This window comes from Micromesistius poutassou (assembly GCF_964030765.1).
Source record: "Micromesistius poutassou genome assembly, chromosome: 10".
Lineage (NCBI taxonomy): Eukaryota > Metazoa > Chordata > Actinopteri > Gadiformes > Gadidae > Micromesistius > Micromesistius poutassou.
The window spans coordinates 17,564,475-17,585,538 of NC_140280.1; the positions used below are offsets into that span (position 1 = coordinate 17,564,475).

Genomic DNA, 21,064 nt, shown 5'->3' on the forward strand with positions numbered 1-21,064 from the left:
CTGTAGTGCGTATGTATGTTTGTGTGTGTGTGTGTGTGTGTGTGTGTGTGTGTGTGTGTGTGTGTGTGTGTGTGTGTGTGTGTGTGTGTGTGTGTGTGTGTGTGTGTGTGTGTGTGTGTGTGTGTGTGTGTGTGTGCACGTGTAAGGTAAGCCGTCCCTTGCCCCACTTTCTCTGGCAATGGAGTCTTTCCATTGCCAGACAAAAGTAGTCGATGACTAATTATTCATCCACAGCAATCCCCGCACACCACACACACACACACACACTCCCCCGGCCTGCCCTGCTCCACAATCTGATTTATCACCAGCAAAGGATGCGACAGGTCAGAGGTCAATGCTTTGACGTTGAGAAATAAATCTGATGAAGTGTTTCATTACGATTTCCAAAGACAACCAAAGTATCCCAAATCCAAAGTAAATAAAAAATAAAGAACTTTAAAACTAGGTCTATGTCTCGTTTCTCAAGCCCCGCTCTTCAGTGGACTTGGCCAGCTGTGGCGTTTCAAGGCTGAATAAGTCAAGCAGAGATGAACATAAACAGATTATACTCGGCACAATGGAATGATCTGCCCTCTGGAGCTGCAATGTGTGTGTGTGCGTGTGTGTCTAAAGAATGTGTCTTGTTTTGAGTCCGTTTCACGAGGTGCACCCAAGAACATTGCTCTATAAAAATTAGGTACATTCGGTCTGTTGGTAAGCTTTGTGGTTTGTTGTTTTATGGGTTTTTTTGTATTATGGCCCGTACTAATATGTTCTTTGTCTGCCAAGTGGTGATTTTGATTGTCTGCAGATAAATAAGGTATGCTCTTTGTGTGTTTGTGTGTGTGTGTGTGTGTGTGTCTGTGTGTCTGTGTGTCTGTGTGTCTGTCTGTCTGTCTGTCTCTGTCTCGCTCTCTCTCTCTCTCTCTCTCTCTCTCTCTCTCACTCTTACTCTTACTCTAACTCATCCCCATCCTCATCATCATGCAGTCACCAGTTTGACTGATTACAGGTGTTTAACGATTTACTGGCTGTTTATTAATGTTACGTGAAGGTTTTAACGGGGCCAATCTATGGGAATGAGCTTTAATAGTTGCCTCTGTGGAGCACTTTTCTTCGGCCCTGGACATTTACAACATATTTTCTCTTTTTTTTGTCAGCAGGCTTTAAATAAGAGAGCAGTGATGTTTATAGAAGGCATTCTTCATGGCTTATGCAAGCAGGCTTTCACTGAACGATTTATAGTTAGTGTGAATTGGTAAGTAAGAGTTAGAGCTAGTTAGTTAATAGTATAATAGTTAATAGTTTGATAGAGTTACTATGAGTAAATTGGTAAGAGTTAGAGTTAGTTATATTTGTGTTGTTTAGTTTGTGTGAGTTAGTGTGAGTTCATTTCACATTAATATCGCTTATTTCTCCATGGGCTTTTTCTGGGAGTTTTATTTATTTTGACCGTAACTTGGATAAGGCCTTACCAGACTAAACATGGAAAAATAAAATTTTAGTTTAAAAGTAAATAATGACTCAATGCGTGTTCACAGAGCAGAGGAAAGTGAACTGTGGTCTGCTTCTAATTAAAGAACCGCAAAACATATCACGTGGTGCTTTGATCTTATCTCCCGCCGCCGCCACATGAGCAAGACTTAAAATTGCATTTACAAGAGTTCTCACACTAGATACCACGTCTGAAGAAACTGGGTGGCTAGCTGTAGTAGTGAGTAACCGGTGAGCAAGGGACTAGCCTGGCGGTCTGTTTTCTCTTTGGAACCTTTGAGGCTAAAACTAATACATGAATTAACTCAGATAAAATACATTGAGCAACAGAAAGTGCTGGAATACCCTTCCTCTCACTTATAAACATTCAATCCCCAGTGTTATCTCTGATTTAAATAACTCAGACCCTGTTACCTCATAAGGCAATGGGGTCGTAATTATTTAAGTTTTCGACTCTACAGGGGGTAGAAAGATCCCGGCCTTTGTCTGTTTTGTGCGTGACCCCAGGGGGGTAATACCACAGGGGAGTAAAAATAAATCTGGGGCCTGTGAAGCAGTCTGGAGACATTTCCCCGGCAGCAGATTCTGAGGGATCCTTCCCTAAACACATATCGGTCGTGGCAGACGGAGTCCAAGACTATGGGGCTCCTGGGATGAGGGTGAGGTCGCCATACCAAATCAAATGTTTTCTATATGAGCGACATGTATTGCTTGACTTTAACTTACATTATACCTGAGTTCAAGTCATCGGTTGTTAAAAGTTCTTATTTTATATGCATTGAATTCATTCCATCAAACTATAGACTTGGGCTGATTAGTAACTACCTGGAGCTAAATATTCACATTACCAGTGAACCCCACCATAAAGTGACAATCTTCAATCCTTTTTGTACTTTATGAAAGTCTAATGATCTGCCTGTGTGTGTGCGTGTGTGTGTGTGTGTGTCTGCTGTCTTTGGCGTCTCCTCAATGGTACTTCAAACTTCAAACTTGCAGCACAGTCTTGTTTTTGTTCTGTAGCTGCAACATCTGGATCTCTGGATGGCAGGGTGCCCCCTCTCTATCCCACGGAGGTCGTGGGGGGGGGGGGCTGACTGACTGATCTCTGAGAATGTGACTGGTTGCATTACATGGTATTTTGGTCACCAAAAACAATTATTGCGGTTGTTTATTTATGTATGCCCAGGACCATTAAATTGCTTGCTTACTTACTAACTACTTAAGTACTTACTTCACTACTGCTTACGCGCTTACGTGCTTGCAATGCCGTTTATTTAGCCCAAGGGAAATGTCTCAATGATTCTGTGCACTGATATAATGACTCCTTTTATTTAACCTGAAAAAAATAACGCCAACCTTCTTATTTTTACAAGATAAAAACTAGATTAAAAAAATGACGATAAGGCAAGGCAAGGCAACTTTATTTATATAGCTTTCTTTTCATAAACAAGGCAGACTCAATAAGAGTGTTTATTAAGACTCACTGCCTTAAAAATCTAGATAGGAAATGTATTTGATTTGTGTATATATAGAATTGTATACATATACAGTATATATATTCCAAAATGTATTTAATATGATGATATAATATGTATATATATATATATATATATATAAAACCAAAAAATCTTATGTGTGACATATATATATACAAATATAATTGTTTTTATATCTTAACAAAGGTAATACTTTCTATCTGAAGCCCTAAATGAGAAGGTTGAGGGGTTGTTTTGCTCATAAGGTTTTTTTTTTGCTGTTGTTCGTAGTCCTCCTCCTTACAAAGATTGTGAGCTGTTCTACCGGATGATGTCAAAATCGACTCCCCTAGCTAGTTTCCTGTCCCACCCTAGATGGCGAATTACCCGACTGCGTGTGTGTGTGCGTGTGTGTGTCTCTCAGGGGTAGGGGCGGCGGGGCTGGAATGGAAGACTTGAGTCACAGTGGGAAGAAAAGGTTCACATCGCTCCTTGAAAATAATGTTGTCATTAAAATAATCATAATATTAATACTGTCAGCCCTTGCTGATACTCTCATCATGATACACAAAGTTCTCACGAGATATTCCCAGAATATAAAGAAAAACTAAAAGTAACATTAACATCAACAGTGTTTTAAAATAGAAAGTGACCTACAGTGTTAAGATGATAAAGGTTGCCACAAATGTTTGTATAGTACGTATATAGTATAATTACATATATGTACATATATATCCTTAGACCCTCCAAATACTAGAAGGATCTAAGGATTACGACAGATGTGATGGACATATCAGTGGTAGTTATAAAACAAGCATAAACACAGAACGCAGAAGCCTTAAGTAATCAATAAGCTTACAGCAAGTAAGGAGTAAGCTATAAGCTAACTTACTACTGTGGTTTATTTATTTGTATTGAAGTGTCTTCATTGCCCTCAATACAATTAGTCAGTATAATGTCAAGCACAGAGGACTCTGTTTTGAAGAGTAACCTTTATTGTCTTCAACGTCATTAATTTGCAAAATCGTGCATTTCAATAAAACTCTCACCTAGTCCCTCCGTGCTGAAAGTGCTCTATCAATGTACTTCATTTTACAGTAAAATATCCCACTTAAAGTTAAAACGAAAAGAGTTAAAACTGACAACAACATAGGCTTCACACTGTATGAATTATTATATTTTTTCAAAGCTGTTATACACAACAGTGTCTTACCAGGCACATTCATGGAAAATTAACTTCATATTTCACATGATTGTTTACAGCAAAGTTATTAAGGCAGTAACCCCCCCCCCTCCCCGCCCACAACCCCTCAAACATATGCTTAACAACCAAAATAACATACACTGCTTTCAATAGTCATTCATTTGAATTATCTATATACTATTGGCTATATACACTCCTTCTTGTGTTAAACAAAATGTTCAATATAAAAGGGAGATCAACAGTTACATTATTTGGGAGGGTTGTCAGGTTCACCCACATTTACTGCCATTTATTGAGCAATATAAATAATAACAATAAAATCAGTCTTTGGTAATTTCCCTTTCTCTGTGGAGTTGCCCAGGCAGCATAAATGGTTGTGTAGTATTTTCATGTACGGGCAACATCACAGAATAAGAGACTGTCAAAAGAAATGCAAATTCAGATAGGGAATTAAAGTGCAAAGTCAATAACAAAGGAAAGCCACAATGACAACAAGAGCAACTATATTCAAACAAGGTGCTACTGCCTGGACCTTGTCTTCCAAACAAATGTTCTTCACAGTCCATTTCTTCATATGTTCAGTTCATTCATAAAAAAATATATCCTCCTAGCATATTTATTAGTGTTCTGTTGATCTGTTCTTTAGATCTAAATATATTCAGAGAAAGAAACCACTTATTGTAAAATGTTGTGATTCTTCCATTGCGATGACTTTCTGGTTAGCGCCGGTAGCAGTGCCTCTATGATGTCCACAGTTCATCTCCACCATCCCTTCCAATGTTAAGCGTTGAAGGTGCTGCTGTTTGTACGCCTCCTGTTGTAACACACTTTCGCCAAAAACCCCAGTGCAACCACCAACGCCAGCGCAGCCCCTAGAACCGCCAGGATGGTCAGGCTCCTGCTGCTGTTGTCCAGCGAGTGACACATCTCCTCCGTCACTCGCTCTATGTTCACGGGCTCCGAGTCCTGCTTGTGCACGCAGGTGACGGTGGCAATGTCCGGCACCTCCACGGCGGAGCGCTGCATCAGCTGGAAGAAGCGGAGGTTGCTGCAGCAGCTGAGCGGGTTGGAGCCCATGTAGAGGGTCTTGAGCGAGCTCCCCAGAGCCACCAGTGTGCCGTACTCCAGCGTGACCAGGTGGTTGTTGCCCAGGTTGAGGGACTCGATGGACGACTCCTTGTTCCACGAGGGCAGCGTGGACAGCCGGTTGGTCGACAGGTCCACCAGTTTGAGATGGTTCAAGGAGGACAGGTCCACGTCTAGCCTGGAGATATGGTTCTCCTGGAGCAACAGGTGCACCAGGGAGTCTTCCAGGCCAGAAAGGGCATTCCGGTCGACTTCCAAGCCTGGGTTTAGTGACAGGTCGAGCAGTGTCAGGGGTGTGCCCACGAAGGCGTTGTTGGGCAGTACCTTAAGGTGGTTTTCTGAGAGATACAGATACCGCAGGGTTGGAATTGAGGAAAATGCAACACAGCGTCGAGGATGTTTGCGATTGTTGCTGAAGGATGATTCTGCATTTGATGGGCAAATGTGTAGGTTATTCTGCTGCAGGAGCAGGTATTTGAGTCTAGGTCGTCCTTGAAAAGTGTGGGGCTCTATCGTGGTGAGAAGGTTTCCTTGTAAGAAGAGCTCTTCCAGTGACAACAGAGTGGAACTCCCAAACGACAGGTCTCGCAAGGAATTATAGCTAAGATCTAATACCTTCAAATTATTCAGACCGTTTTCTTCCTCGACAAGAAAAGACCCAATACAGTTATTGCTTATGTTAAGGTGCTCCAGCTGTACCATACTGTGGAAAAAGGACTGTGGTATGGTTTTCATTTGGTTGTAGCTGAGATCAAGGTAGTTCAGACTTGAGAAGTCCTGATGTATGAGACCCTGGAGCTGGTTCCGTGAAATGTCCAAGTATGCAAGCTTGTTCCTCCTGGGAACCAGAGGGAAATAATGGATTTTGTTTTGGCTCAGGTCAAGGGTAACAAGCTCATAGTCTAAATCGGAGTCTACGGTCTGGAAAGTCTCTAAGCTGTTTTTAGTGAGATTTAGTATTTGTAACTGAGAAAGATCAAAGTCTGTAATGCAAGTGATAGAGTTTTTGGACAGATCAAGTTCTGTCAGATGGAACAACACATTGAATGCACCATCTTCAATCTCGAGGATGACATTGTTGTGCAGGCTGACTTTCCTCAAAGACGGAGAGCCACTAAAGGTGTCTTTGGCTATTTTGGTGAGACTGTTGCTATTTAGCGAGAGGTTAACCAGTGAAAACGAGTCTCTGAGGAAGTACTTTGTCATCCCTGTGTGAAGCCCATTGCCTGAAAGATTGAGCGACTCCACAGCTCCTAGTTTTCCTATGCTTGATTTCGACATGGCGAAGACATCTAGCGAGTTCTTTGACAGATCTAGGAATTTGAGATGCTTCATGCCCCTGAATAAACCTCTTTCGATGAACAGAATCTTGTTGGAGTGGAGACTCAGATGATGGATGGTGGGGTGAATCGCCAACGTTTCGTGGGTGAGGTTTTGGAAAATGTTGCGGGATAGATCCAGCTTCTGGATGCCCAGGGGTAGGTCGGCGGGTGCACTTCTTAAGTTCCGGCCGTCGCAGAACACTTCCATGTCGTCCTGAGAAACAGTGAGAGAAAAGTCGACATTCCCCTCAGTTTATGATCTAATATCACTTCTTATATGCTGATGTAGCCATGACACATCACAGGCCTAAGTGATTAAAGCCTACACGGAGGGGTGGGGGGAGTAGCTTTGTGAGTCTACTGGGTATACCTCTGCCTTAAGTCTTTATACCTCTGTCTTAAGTCTTTAACTTTATATTCTGTCCCAAAACCAAAAAATAACTAGTTCCAGGACTCGGGTCACATTATCCATTAGTCCACTCATTTCTAAACATGAAGAGATGTGGGGACATTACAACAAAGCAATCAGTATATTAAATCATCTAATCATTGTATAAGCATTAGCCATGAAAAGATCTTCATCGAGAATAATCGCATTACCTTCATTGGTTTTAAACATTGTACTTATTAGTTTAGCCTCTAACAGAAACCATATGGATCCAGACCCTTTCTCTGAAAAAACAGCTCATAAAACTCTTACTCACACTCTTTCTCTCTCCCTGTCTCTCTCTGTCTCTCCCTCACACACAAACACACACACACACACACACACACACACACACACACACACACACACACACATACACTTTTTCCCCCTTTGAGGCCAAGTATTTAGGTTCTCTGCATACTTGTGGTAGCCAAGAGGTATACGGCATTCCCCAGTCTCTCGGCTGTGAACACCTCTGAATAACAAATGTTCCCAAAATGCAAACAAACATTTTCTAGAGCCTCAAAACACAAATAATAAAGTAAAGTCCAGTGTCAGGGTTCACCAGGGCCAATTGTATTTAAACCAAATGGGCATCAGATGTGACAAAGGCATTATTTGTGATGTGTGATACCTCAGGGCTGGTGCTTGCGTGGTCATCGGTTAGACTTACCACCTGGCATGGAGAGGGCAGGCGTGGAGGGCGGGTGGCGGGTAGAGAGCCCAGCACGTGGCCCAGGACGACCGTGAACAGCAAGTGGAAACCCGCCATGATGCCGCCGCTAGCACCAGGGTCCGGGCGATAGGAACAGGAATGAAGAGGAAAAGAGAAAGAAGAACAAGAGATTGAGCTGGAACTGTAGTAGAAGGAAGCGTGCAAGCAGGTGATGTGAGGCAAGTGGGAAGGGAAGGGAAGTAAGCCTGAATGCTGACACTGCTGACCTGTCCTAAAAATACATCAGGTTTGATTGTTTTGATTGTCTTTATTCAGCGATTTTCTTTTGTACACTGTGAAAAGTTAGTTGTCAGTAATACATCTCTAAAGGAACCAAGTCTTTATCAAAGGAATTTAAAAACTGAGCATTGACCAATGAGAAGTAACTAAATTACATGCATAAATACACATCCTGTTAGGACTACACAGAGCTACAGTTTTACACAAAGAAATCCATGTGCTTTCCATCTGCAACTCTTAATAGGTCGACACTGATAAAAGCAGAACGCTTAAAACCTACAGGGCAACATGTGTATTTCATTTGTAAATGTTATGCGGCTCTTTTTGGTGTTCAGGTACCCCTAGTCTTTAACCCAAAAATGATATAGACTACACGAAAAAATGCCATAAAAATATAACATCTCTGAGACATAACTCTGAGATTGACAACAAGCAAAAAAAGCATAGGCCTACATTCTAAAAATAAATAAATAGCCTAGGTATTGCTATTTAATAACAAATACAATGATCTTACACTAGATACACTCAACATAATAAAATATTAATAGAACAGCATTTAAAGTGCATATGAAAGTAATAGACTTTACCTCACTTTCCGTTGACTGTCATAAAGTTTCATAGCCGTTTTCCGACCGTCGCGATTTCACATCCTTTATACTGAGACACGTTATGAAATCAAACACAAATACATATACAAGCAGCGTGTCCCGCGGTGCATAGGGTGTTTGATCCAGAGACACTCGCTTCACTTTGCGCTCCAACATCCCGTGAGGATCCTTCATCAGCCGTGTTTTATCCCGCCCCGCTCCCTCCTGTTTTTTTTAGGGAACTTCCTTGTAAGGGCAATGCATTGGAAAGACCGATTACTCCAGCAACTGACGCTTTGTCTTCTATATAATTGTCCCTGTCTTGCTTGAGCTCTGTTGGGGGTTTACCTGGCTGCCTGTTTCCTATATGCGTGGGTGGTATTTCGGTGGAAACTCTGCCTGCACGGGATTTATCAGAATTCTTTACTCAGATCGTTATTATGAAGATCTGAAACTGCAGAACATTGATTGAGCCACGGTGCAGCTTGGGGAGACCGATAACAGCAGAAGGCGAGTGGAACCCAGGGACGGTATGGTATGGATCAATACCGCCCAGTCATGTATTAACTGCCCTTACGATATATATATATATATATATATATATATATATATATATATATAGCAATTATTCCGTTTAGTTTCAGTAGGCCTATCACTTATTCCTGCATGAGCAACGGCCAGACATGATTGTGTTTTAATGATGTATTAAGGCTTATCGGGTTTGGTCACGTGCATGTGGTAATAAAGGACCGCATACACGGTAGTTGGTTGAAACATCTCCCGGGATGTTTTTCTTTAATGTTCATTTCCAACTAACTCTGCCGCCATGCGTGAGTGAGTGTCAGAACAGACTGTGAAATAACCCGTGCCCGCGATGTGGTGAAACGTGGTAAAACTTTGTTTTTATGTTGCAGCAGGCCTATATGGACTCAATTTGTGATGAGTTCATACATATATATATTTTTATAATTATTGTATTATGTAAAATTTGTTTTAAAAAGTGCTTTATGAGTTTGCAAAGTGCTGATAAAATTCTTCTCACCCCTTAAAAAAAGCTAGTGTCCGCTCCTTAAGTGTGCAGGCGCACGTATGTGAGGTCATGGGTCAGTTTATTTAGCGGTTATTCTACCACGCCTGCTAGCTTGTCATCATGTTGGTAATGGATCCAGATTGCAATGACACATGCACCCTTTAGCTAGTCTGTTTATCTGTTTATTCTTCACTTGCTCTCACAGTGCACGAGTTTGATTAATGTGCCACCGAATCCAATTCGTTTTTAACCAAAATGAAGAGAAAGAGTTAAAGATGCCACAAAGTTATTTGTTGAGATGACAGAAGAGAAATGCCAGCAGTATTGCAAGGTTGCAAAAAATACTTTTTGGTGGCATGAGATCAGATGTGAAAGCAGCAGCAGCAGTGGCATCAGCGGTAGTAGCAGGAGTGGTGGTGGTGCTGGTGATGGTGGTATCAGAGGAGATGGTGGTGTTGATGGTGGTGCTGGTGATGGAGGTATAGGAGGAGGTGGTGCTGGTGCTGGTGCTGGTGGTATCAGAGGAGATGGTGGGGGTGGTGGTGGTGGTTGTGCTGGTGATGGTGGTATCGGAGGATACCACCACATGGCTCACTGGCAGACAGTGTCAAGCTGCTCTGTGATGTCATGGCTGCTCAGGATGAAGAGCCAGTCCTTGGTGGCGCAGATGGAGCGGGCGGTCCGGGACACCTGAGGGAAGAGAGATTGAAATACGGATCAAAAAGGCTTGAGCAGGATCATGATTAACATTATGTTTTTGTTACCATCCTGTCAAAGTATGTTCAGTTTTGTGAGACAGCCATATACAAAGTATTTGGATGAGGATGATGGTCACCATGGCAGAGGAGAACACGGGACCCACGTGAACACAACTGGATGATGAGCCTCTCAAACACGTGGCTGCCTCCGGGGCGGCCCGGCAGGCGGCCTCTTGTGCCGCAGCCACAGCCGTGGAGCTCCTTACCGCTGGACTTGTCCTGAAGCAGGAGCAGAGTGTGGCGGAGCCCGCACCACACAGCCACAGGCCTCAACGACACCACCACCTAGAGGTGAGGAGGCTACGGTGAGCTCACACAGCCACGAGATTTAAAATACAGCTTCCTTTACACGGCTCGCGCTGCAAATATGGATGATAATTTTAGCAGATGTTGCCATAAGGATAAATGGGCTATTACTTAGAAGAGATTAACTTGATATGCGGACACTTTTGTTTGAATAGCCTCAGGATGACCGTCCAAAAGAAACCCAAAAACTGGTCAAACTAGTCAAACATAATGGTAACATTCTTTCACACATACACATCTGAGTGGGTGTCAGTGTCCACAACAGTGTCCCCTGTCCCTAACTGACCATAACAGTTACTGCCGTGTATGAACACGCCTCCCCATTCGCCAATCAGGCAAAGATGGCTCTGGCCAAGGGAACACTTGACCACCTGCAAAGGTTGTACAGAAGTCAAAGGACAGTTTGTCCTTATCTGTCCTAAAAAGCCAGAAACGCATGTGCAGAGATTCATTTAGTATGTTTTTGTTTTTGTTGCTGTACCAGGGGAAAAATAGAATAGTGCGGTTGTTGACATCACCTTGTTGGGCAGTGGCAGATAAATAGGGAACAAGGCATTTGGATCCAAGGCTCGCTGGTGGCCAAGCATCTTTTGGTAGAGACCAGGGGTGAGTACCTCCATATAAGCTGACCCTTCACCTTCAGGGGGGTCCAGAAAGCAATAACAATGAATACCTGCTGCAAGTCTTACCAAAAAGAAACAGAACTCCAACTTGAGATCAACTCATCAGTATGATACCCCAAAATGATTAAAGGTCCCATGAGATGCCACCTGGTGTGAGTGTGATTAGTCGTTACAAGTCGTTTTGAAAATCTGGCATCAAAAATGTTATTAATTAGTTAGTGTAATGCCCATTGATGTCTTATATGATGATGTCCGGCTCTTTTCACTGATGTTTAATGTCCTCGAAACACCATAGAACTAAAAATACAGACATGAAAATAGCTTAACACACATACAATTATACAAGAGCAAGAGCCCATAAATCGTTCACGGCAGATAAAACACAATACTGACCACAGAGCTGCCAACTCTCACGGTTTCACTGTGTGACACACGCTTTTGCCTGTCTATACACGCTCACACGCCACACATCCAATTTCTCACGGCATTAAAAAAGCCGAGACGCGGTCGCCCGCCCCCCCCCCTCCCCCTCCCCTGTCAACAAGTTTATCATTTTTAGATTGTTAAACAGGAAATGCTAGCAGGGAGCTGGCCAGCACCGGGACTGTCTGGGTTCAGGCAGACTTACTGGGTTCAAGGGGTCGGGGTCCCGGGGGGCCACCCAGAAGAGACCAGAACGGCAACACGGTCAATAAAACATTCCTCCTTTTATCATGAAGAAGGAGTAAAGGCTTTCAGGAAACTCCTAAAACCAGACATGCAGTAATCTAAATAAATAATGGAAGAATTAAGTGGATAAAAGAGAAGTCCCTTAAAATAACCTGTTCAGGAGGGGATGCATTCATAAACACACTCGAGATCATAGATCATCATGAATAAATATGATCTGTCAACTAAGAATATATGGCACACTAAAAATATGATTGATCCCATGAATAAAAGAGCAGGCTCATATAATATGCAAAAGGAGAAGAAAAGCCAACAGCGTTAAAACGCAAAGATAATGAAATAAGGCTAGTGCTTAAGGACAAGTTCTTGAATAAATAAGCATATATAGCCTGAATAAAGCTTTTTGGTTTGCTTTTTGGGTTTGAGGTGAGGGGAGGGTTTTTGATTTGCTTTTTGGTGACTATTTGACTGTTCAGATGACTATTCTCCTTAACATTTCTTGTTGTTAGGATACATAGGTCTACACAAGGACATGTGTATTTTGCAATGCAATCACACTGTATTATGATAGACTGATAGACTCCAACCTTACATTTAAGTATGGCCAGGCGTTGCCAGTCTTTGGGGTGGTAGAGGTCTGGCATGCTGCAGCAGAACCTCCTCCAGACAGGGACTGTCTGGTGGTATCTGCTACAGGTTGTCCCCACTGACAGCACATCACGCACTGAGAGGTGGCCCAGAATTACCTCCATCCATGGAAGAAATGTGCATGGGATTAATCAAGAGAGGGGTTGTTAATCAGCAGATGGCAAAGAAAACATAACTTGGTCAACAACACAACAAAAAAGTTTAAATAAAAAATTCTTAAGACAAAATGCCTTCCCTATGTAAACATTTGATATTTAATGCATATTTTATTTGACCTTCCGAAGATATGTAATGTAATGTTATGTACATGCCTTCTGTAACTATAGATATTATTAACCTGTTCTTCGCCATTGTTATTTGCTTTCCTAAATTCTGTACTGAATGATTGAAAAACTAGGATTTAATAAATCAGTCTCTAAGTAAATTATTAACACGTTGAAAGCAGGGCAAGGGAAAGTCTTACAATCTCCGGTGGTAAATCCTGAAAACAGGCCATGGGTTTCTCAACTGGAGTGACTTCTTCTGCCAACTGTAGCTGGGAAGGTAAAGGAAAATGGGGAAACCGTCAAAATACAAAAAAATATACATTATTTGACCCATGAAGTGAAAAAGGAGTTTCCTTACTTTGAAAGACGTGGTTAGTCTTTCAGGTGAGGCTGAGCTTGGCCCCTCCTCTCCACTTGTCTCCATTCTCCTCCCTTTGGTGGATGTTAAGGCTCGCTCCAGAGAGGGGGAGCATTCCCTCCTCTTCCCACGTATTTGTTCATCCGACATGGTATTTTTTCTAACAATCAATTAAACGTCCAAAAGTGCTTCCCATCCAAGTTCCTCTATGACTTCTGAATGTTCATCAGCTCAAGCCTCTCATAATTGTCCAATTCTAGAATTCTAAAATTCCTGTTGTTTCTGAAATGCCTCATTGTGACATGGTCAGAGCCATCATGTGGGTGCGTGTGTGTGTGCCTGAGTGGGTGCGTGTGCGTGTGTACATGCCTCATGCCTGCATATGTGTGTGTGTATGCATGAAATGTAAATCTACATTTTATGTAAAACACAAAATGAAGAAGAGCCCCAACCCCGTCCTTCCCTGCTCCATGCAGGGTCACTCCATTATTTTGTAATGTTGTCAAATTCATTATGATGGATTTCTAAACAAATGCAGAACTGTTTGTTTGGGTTCAGGCTGCTGCTGGTTGTCCCAATGGGCCCCTCTAGGGACACAACCCCTCTTGGCCCTTGGGTGACGGTGCTGGGGCTCTCCCCCTCTCTCTAAAGGCCCTACGGTGGGTCTGTGGGGGGTAAATAATAATAATAAAAATAATTTCGAACAAACATGGAACTGTACAGTTAGGTACAGAAAATCCATATTGAAGTGGGATTTAGTAGGCCTACGTTTGCAAAGATCCTAATTGCGACTCAGAGATATGGATTCTGCAGCGCTGCCATCAAATAAACTTCCATGTCAGGGTAACATATACACAAGGGCAAATTTACGGCCCTGGTCGGAATAATTGTCCGGTGGGACATTCATACGACGTTGGAGAAGCAGGAGTCTGCCCCCTGTAAGTATGAATCTGCAATTCCTCAATGCATAAGGATTCATCATTGTCCAACAAATGTAACAAAGGGAATCATTCCAGTATTCCCTCCACGGGGATGAATGCTGATACCAGTTCACCAGGAGGGGATCCACGTGTGGCCTTCTACGTGCACACACAGAACTTGCGTTCTTGGATCAACTCACCTTCATTTAATGATGTAAGACAAGCTGACAAGCTGTAGGTGTCAGCATGCATTCATGCCAGCAGATGTCATCGTCTGTTATGAAACAGCCCCGTACTAAATTTAGCACAGGGCACTTATTATGTTAATCATTCGCACATTCAGTAATCCAGATCAAGACCATTTTTTTATTTCGTCTACTTGGAGATTTTTTTTTAAATGAAAAAGCTTCACACTCAGGTTCATGTCTTCAGATAGGATGTCCACATGTTGACGCGACGCTTCTTAGGCCTACCTCTGGGCCCAATGGAATTACATTATACTGGCGTCAACCCTCCGGTTGACATGCCGAAGGGTCAAAGCCACATTGTACAGCTGCTCATGTACAATACAGGTAGCCGGTGGGGCCAAGTGAATAACACCATTGAATTTAGTTGGAGTTGTGAGAAGTAGGCAAGCCCTTACATGAATCAGCTGACAATCCCTTCAAGAACGACAAAAGCTCAACTTATTCTGTTGTTCCTGTGGTTTGAGTCTTCATTTAATATAACGGCGGAACTGGGATGATGGCGGCCTGGCAGAGCAGGCAGAACAGGCATGCTGTGTTTACCTAGGGATATGGCGCCCCCTGCCGTCAAGAATGCTCGAAAAAAAGTTATAAAGCGATGCACTGCGGCAGAGTCCGGGAGACAGCGAAACGTGAGTGTTGAAGGAGCTTACTGGGACGGAACTTGAGGTCACTGTTTGGTCGACGTCCCAGCAGAGGCATCCCGTGGCACCTGAGCACACAGCCACTCCAGGAGAATGGCTGATCTCGGGGTTTCTATAGGCCTGATCGCATGCATAGTCCTCTTTAGTGAGGCGATGCGCAGGGCGGCCAAGCGACTCTGCTCCGAGGATTACAGGATTTACCTGCTGGAAGCGGTGTCCACGTTTCAGCTGTGTGCATGCACTCATGAACTAAAACTCTTGGCCGAAATGGGCAGTGTAGAATCGCACATAGCCCTTACAATGTCATACACCATGACGATTGTGCACATTTCAACTTTTAGCGGAGCATCGTGCAACCCAGCCAGTGTTCTGGAAAGCCTACGCCGCGGGACGACCTCCGCGAGGGGCGCTGCTGTCCTCATATCCGGCCAGTTTGGAGCCGCGATTATCGCCCGATTCTCGGCAGCCGCCGTCTGGAGTCTGGGTCTGTCAGACCTCCACTCCAGGTACGGAAAGCTTGGCTACAGATGTTTCGACCCCATGGGGGGAACTCTGCTGCAGGCCGCCGGGGTGGAGCTGGCGTGTGCGTTCTGCATGCAGGCGACGGTCATGCACCTCCACAAGCTGGATGCCAGACTGAGGATTTACGCAGTCGCTGCTGTGATCACTTCGCTGGTCTACACAGGTTTGTTGACCCCCCATATGGACCCTGCAGTTACGGTCGTTTTTTTTTTGTTTGGAGTGCAGCGCTGAAATTACTCAATTATTTGTTTAAGGGAAATATATGTCAAAAAATGGTAAAGGCGTACCGGCCTTAAATGTTATTTGCACGTTATTAGATCAGATTTTTTAGAAGGGGAAAACGTCACTTTTGTAGCCCTACTGCAGTTTTGTAAACATCTGCTCTACACTATCACTGTAACGGCTCAACTTACTCGCAGGTATAAAGTGAGGGTCAAGGGTTATTGGTAGAATGTGTCATGCGGGCAGATAAACAAGGCAAGCGGAGCCAAAGGAACCGACAAACGGGGGCAGAAACTTTGGAACGTAAATACAATTGTTAGGCCTCACAGGACACACACACACACACACACACACACACATTAGTGTGTGAGTGGCTGGGTGCGTAATCACAACACCTGTGGGCTGATCCAATAATAATAATAAAATCCTATCATTTGTACAAGCTGCGTGATCATAGATTATTTGTTTTTAACAATGTGATATGTTGTTTCACATTGTAAACCCCATTTTTTATATTATCATCATTGGAAATGTAGTCATTACATAACCTAAAGCTAACCTAAAGTGTTGGATTGGAAAATTGCATGCTGATGTAAGTAAGCAAAGCACCAATCGATGTGGATGTTTTGGAAAGTAAGGGAATATTGTGACTGGTGTAAAATATCACTCAAACCAAAAAGTTTCCATCCACTTGTCGGATTTAACTGTTAAGTGGGCTGGTAGATAGGTGATACTTTTGGCATTGGCTATACTGAATAATTAAAATATTATAGTGCTTTACAATTATTTACATTTTGAGAATTTTCAGTTTATCATAACGTTTATCGTTTGTTATGAACAAGTCTGTTATTACTGATCAATTCATTGGGTTATTGATGGTTGATCGATTGATTGGTCTATCAGTTGACTGATTGATGCTCTCCACAGCGGGTCCCATATCAGGGGCCGTTTTCAACGCTGTGCTAGCGTTCTCCGTCCAGTTCCCCTGCAGTGGACACACCTACCCGGAGTACTGCTTCGTTTACTGGCTGGGCCCGGTACTAGGTAAGTACTGTGTCTCTACCAAAAGCCGTGTCTCTACCAAAAGTATCTCAGTCAAATTGAGGACCGTGATCAAAACAAAGACTGTCAAGAAACAATAGTGACTGATAACAGCTGATTGATGAAGGATTTGTGTAGTGCTGTGGTTTAGTGCTGTGGCTAGTGGATCTGTTCTGGCATGCTATTATTTACTTCAGGCAGTACACTGCCTGAAGTGTACTCGTCATGATCTCGCAAGTCAATGTTATGTAGCTCTCTGCAGATCATTGCCAGAGGCAAACGTGAATATCTGTATGGTCTCCCCAGGTTAGCAGTCCTTACCTTACTGGTTCTTGTTCTCGCTCAGAGGGATTTTGACAATGTAACTTACCGATTATCTATAACGAATCTATAAGCATATTTTAACATTTAACATAGATTAAAACCTGTTCATGTTCAAACAACATTGATGATCCTAAATATTATTTACATTAGATTTACATAACATTTTCCCATGTGTGGGAACATGTTAACCTTACACATTACCGTTGTTCATAGTTATATATCTAGTGTGCTAAGTCTCTGACCTTTACTTTGACATTTTCTGTTGGCAGGCATGTCAAGCTGCATAATGCTCTTTGAGAAAATCATACCGTTTCTCTCTGGGAAGAGTACCATTGGAATGACAACAGGGACTTCTTCTCTCAGCAAGAAGACTCTGTAGTGTGGACTGTGGTCCAGGCCAAATCCCTGTGGCTTTATTTATATGTTTTTGGGAAGAATTCACAGTGGAAGGTAACATATTTAGGGTGAAAAGGTGTACAACCAATGCTTGGTTTATGAAATGGTTGGTAGGCGCTAATATATCAATGGATTATTCCTGCCCAAACTCTTTGTTTCTTGCTTGACAATCTTGCCCAGTCCATTCACATTCTCTTATTCATATAGAAATGTTTACTGTAACCATCCCCAGTAGAGCTTCGCTTTATTTCAAATGCTAAATGAGGAATTTATATTTGAATTTAGATTTAGATTTAAAATAACTTTTGAGAAGCTGTACTATGCAAGGGGTGGTGCAAATATAGGATGAAGACTTTATGCACAGAAAATGCATTCACTTGCAAATGGAAGTATATGAATGGCCACATTGAAATTTCATTCTGGCAATTCGCTTTTTTCTACTTTCCTACCTCAGACGACCAGAAGCGATTGGTAAATGGAGTTAACTTTGTGGCCAGACCTCCTCAAACCTCAGTGGACTAGGTAGTGAGAAGTTTGTTAAAATTGCACAAGGCTGGTTTGACTAGCGAAACCAATCCCGTTTGCCTACAGGGTCTTCATGTGTCATGAATGAATCAGCTTTGAGGTGTTAATGTAAAATAGAAAAATAACAGGCAGGGTCTTGCAAATATTTGTGTGACTGCTAGGCTATAGCTTCACTGAATATACCAGGAATAATGAGCTCTTGTCTAATCATGTGGCAAAGAGGAAAACAATTACTGGGATTTAATTTGAATGTAACTTGGAGAAACACAACTTCTCTAGCATGGTGTGAAGCATCCAAGATGTCTTCTATTCTTTTTTGTAACTGCTTGGGATTTCTATGAGCAATATATATTCATTTTAATCTATATATGTATCTTTCTAAAATGTTTCATTTTATTCTTAGAAATAAAATAAAACCAACTTTCAAAGTTTTGTTCAATAGAGACTTGATGTTGGAAAATGAAAAGCATTTTTCAAGCATTTTGTTTCAAATTCTTCAGTCATATCAAATGTAGTCTTTGGCACCCTATTTAACATTAGGGTTCAAGAAAACCTAGTTGTGCAGGTTCAGACACATTGAGGAAGACATTAAGAAACAGAGTTAATAATAAACCATGCTCTTACCAATCCCGTTTGCCTAGAGGTTCTTCATATCTCATTGATTCCGATTTGAGGTGATTATGTAAAATAGAAAAAAATTGAGTAACAAGCAGGGTATTGCAAATATTTGTTGGCCTGCTAGGCTATAGCTTCACTGAACATAACTATGGGCCCTTGGGACCCACACACTCACAAACTCTCACACAATCACACTATACAATTGTTGATAATGAAGTTATGTTAAAATGTTCAGGGTTTGCTGAGCACTACATTTACATTTAGGGAATTTTGCAGACGCTTTTATCAAAAGTGACTTACAACGGATCATACACACATCGACGGTAGGGTCAACCATTCAAGGCGACAGCCACCTGGCTGGGAAACGATGAAAGATTAGGCACCTTGCTCAGGGACACCTCGACACTCAGTTAAGAGGAGCCGGGGATCGAATTAGCAACCTACCAGTTTCAAGTCAACTCTTTATACCTCCTGAACTAAGCCAACCCCACTAGCCGACTTTATACAATGCACTGTACAGCTTATTTTATTACACCAATAAACGTGGTGTTAAAGTCTTAAGGCATGAAGGTTACAACTGTTACGTTCAATAAAATGACTCACTCCACAACTAAGGTTGTGGAGTGAGTGTGGAAGATGGTGGGTTTAAGCAGCCTCACCTGGTCTGAGTGAGCCTGATTGGACCCTGGGGCACACCTGTTGATGTTAAGCAATCAATATGCACAGATTAGCTAGGTAGATTGGATCTTCTACATGGCAACATGGAGTGCCATCTTCATGTAGCATTCACTTCAAACTCTGCAATAAACCTGTTTCCAACATCACTACTCTGTTTCCTTGGAGGAGCCCAGCAAAATATGTCTTTATGTGGAGTGTGGCAGCCAGCCACCTAGGTGGGGTGTAGCATTGGCATTGCTACAGAGGTGAACTCATGTACTACTTACTACCTGTAAGACCTAGAGAAAAGCCAAGGCTAACTATTTACTTTTCTGCTACTGTGTAGGTTATAGTAACTTACTTAAGTAGTAACAGTCAGTAAAGTTATATTTAGGTCTTCGGCTGTTTCCTGTTGGAAGAAAATAGACCTACCATACACACGACAGATTCCTGTCATTCTGCAGATTTCTCATTAAGCAAGAGACATGGGGTCTGTTGCATAATGGGAACTTTGTAACCACCATAAGCATTGATTGAATCAATAATGAACAACATTCTCACCTATTGATCAGATAAGCTACATTCCCTCTAAATTACTCTATAGCTGTTCATTATGCAGAATGAGGATGCATTTGGAATTTTGCCTGTCAAATACCTACTTAAATATGAATCTATATCAGTGAAAACTCAATCCAGTTCCAGTTCACTCTGGATGGATCATTGTAAACCATGGATGTAAAAAGGTCCTGGGACAGTAGCTTGTATTGGCAAAACAAGTTGTGGCCTGAACTCTAGAATCTGTACCCACTCACTCCACTAGTACTTGAGAGACCGTGAGAGATCACTTATTTAGCAAAGATTTATAAAAACTCATTGAATATAAATTTTAGGCCAAGATCTTATCAAATAATTATCCAATTATTTGTTAAACCTTTAAAGTGTTCCTGGACATCACAAAAATCCCAACTACGAGTCAGGATTAAACCCATTTTATTATGACAAATGTACAAGATCGGATTCATAAGAAATAACATAGTGACATTAACAAAACAAATGTATAAGACATACGCAACATCGATGAGCAATCTACAAGGTTCAAAACAACGGACAAGGACGTCTCTCCTCCCGGGTTCGAGATGAGGTAATAGGCAACGCTTTAACACTTCAGTCCTTGGCATCAGCTCTCCACTTTCCCCCCATCTGTATGTGGCATAGAGGGACAAACACAACCCACTCCACGGATCTTTCCCAGTATCTCACCACTCCACATCAAAGCCACCCTCCCCCCTCCCCAACATTTGCTACTGTATTCTCCAACAACATAATCTAAAAGTAAATCAGTTGAACTCAGTCAGACCAATGTCGTGCATTTTGAGTAACACTTCATTCATTTAGCTTCAGTTAAAATGATTTGGCCACAGCTAGTATAGATATATATATATGAAAATCAACAAAGAACAAGAGTGGTTTATCCTTTGTGAAGACCATGCCAAGACTAATTTACAAGGATATTCTACTCATTATCCCTCACAAGACACAATTCTGCATGTTTTTTTACTCCATGTCAATCACTTATCATGCCTACCAATGCAGTTTCACTGCAAATCAGATATCCTTTGATGTCCCTTTGTAATAATGCAACATATTGGGGGGGGGGGGGGGATAAAATCCTAAACAAATCCAAACATGCCAGTTTGCAGATTTGATTACAAAAAACTGTATCAACATCAAGTTCCTACAAAAGAAAAATAATAAAATCTCAT

The 21,064-nt window shown here is 42.1% G+C and overlaps 3 protein-coding genes across 4 annotated transcripts; 1 reads left to right on the forward strand and 2 right to left on the reverse strand.

The window, feature by feature from the left end:
• Positions 1 to 4,263: 4,263 nt before the first annotated feature.
• Positions 4,264 to 8,671, reverse strand: lrrc32 (leucine rich repeat containing 32). The gene is made up of 3 exons (XM_084473980.1): positions 8,530 to 8,671; positions 7,661 to 7,769; positions 4,264 to 6,774 (listed from the first exon to the last, which is right to left on the reverse strand). Exons 1-3 carry the CDS (start codon positions 8,559 to 8,561, stop codon positions 4,933 to 4,935), a joined length of 1,983 nt encoding a protein of 660 aa, XP_084330106.1. The 5' UTR covers positions 8,562 to 8,671; the 3' UTR covers positions 4,264 to 4,932.
• Positions 8,672 to 9,970: 1,299 nt separating this feature from the next.
• Positions 9,971 to 13,795, reverse strand: LOC311354307 (uncharacterized protein). 2 transcript variants are annotated; one of them, XM_084474122.1, is made up of 5 exons: positions 13,188 to 13,795; positions 13,027 to 13,098; positions 12,508 to 12,661; positions 10,524 to 10,602; positions 9,971 to 10,249 (listed from the first exon to the last, which is right to left on the reverse strand). In XM_084474122.1, the coding sequence occupies exons 1-5, from the start codon at positions 13,335 to 13,337 to the stop codon at positions 10,195 to 10,197; spliced, it is 510 nt and encodes a 169-aa protein (XP_084330248.1). In that variant the 5' UTR covers positions 13,338 to 13,795; the 3' UTR covers positions 9,971 to 10,194. The 2 variants fall into 2 exon arrangements, 1 of the variants encoding a protein (XP_084330248.1); XR_014637225.1 differs by lacking the exons at positions 12,508 to 12,661; positions 13,027 to 13,098; positions 13,188 to 13,795 and adding an exon at positions 11,142 to 11,736 and having other exon boundaries at positions 9,971 to 10,602.
• A 717-nt stretch (positions 13,796 to 14,512) lies between these two features.
• LOC311354234 (aquaporin-11-like) lies at positions 14,513 to 18,464 on the forward strand. The gene is made up of 3 exons (XM_084474033.1): positions 14,513 to 15,681; positions 16,668 to 16,784; positions 17,375 to 18,464. The coding sequence occupies exons 1-3, from the start codon at positions 15,090 to 15,092 to the stop codon at positions 17,482 to 17,484; spliced, it is 819 nt and encodes a 272-aa protein (XP_084330159.1). The 5' UTR covers positions 14,513 to 15,089; the 3' UTR covers positions 17,485 to 18,464.
• The last annotated feature ends 2,600 nt before the right edge of the window (positions 18,465 to 21,064 follow it).

Excerpts from the sequence above, each read along its gene's own strand:
- lrrc32 (XM_084473980.1), bottom strand. The coding sequence starts at position 8,561 with ATGAAACTTTATGACAGTCAACGGAAAGTGAG. Across the intron at positions 7,770-8,529 it reads GACAGTCAACGGAAAGTGAG|CGGCGGCATCATGGCGGGTT; the intron begins GTAAAGTCTATT and ends CCCTGGTGCTAG. Across the intron at positions 6,775-7,660 it reads TGCCCTCTCCATGCCAGGTG|GACGACATGGAAGTGTTCTG; the intron begins GTAAGTCTAACC and ends ACTGTTTCTCAG.
- LOC311354307 (XM_084474122.1), bottom strand. The coding sequence starts at position 13,337 with ATGTCGGATGAACAAATACGTGGGAAGAGGAGGGAATGCTCCCCCTCT. Across the intron at positions 13,099-13,187 it reads GACTAACCACGTCTTTCAAA|CTACAGTTGGCAGAAGAAGT; the intron begins GTAAGGAAACTC and ends TTACCTTCCCAG. Across the intron at positions 10,603-12,507 it reads ACGCCTGGCCATACTTAAAT|GTGGTGGTGTCGTTGAGGCC; the intron begins GTAAGGTTGGAG and ends CCTCACCTCTAG.
- LOC311354234 (XM_084474033.1), top strand. The coding sequence starts at position 15,090 with ATGGCTGATCTCGGGGTTTCTATAGGCCTGATCGCATGCATAGTCCTC. Across the intron at positions 15,682-16,667 it reads CACTTCGCTGGTCTACACAG|CGGGTCCCATATCAGGGGCC; the intron begins GTTTGTTGACCC and ends TGCTCTCCACAG. Across the intron at positions 16,785-17,374 it reads CTGGCTGGGCCCGGTACTAG|GCATGTCAAGCTGCATAATG; the intron begins GTAAGTACTGTG and ends TTCTGTTGGCAG.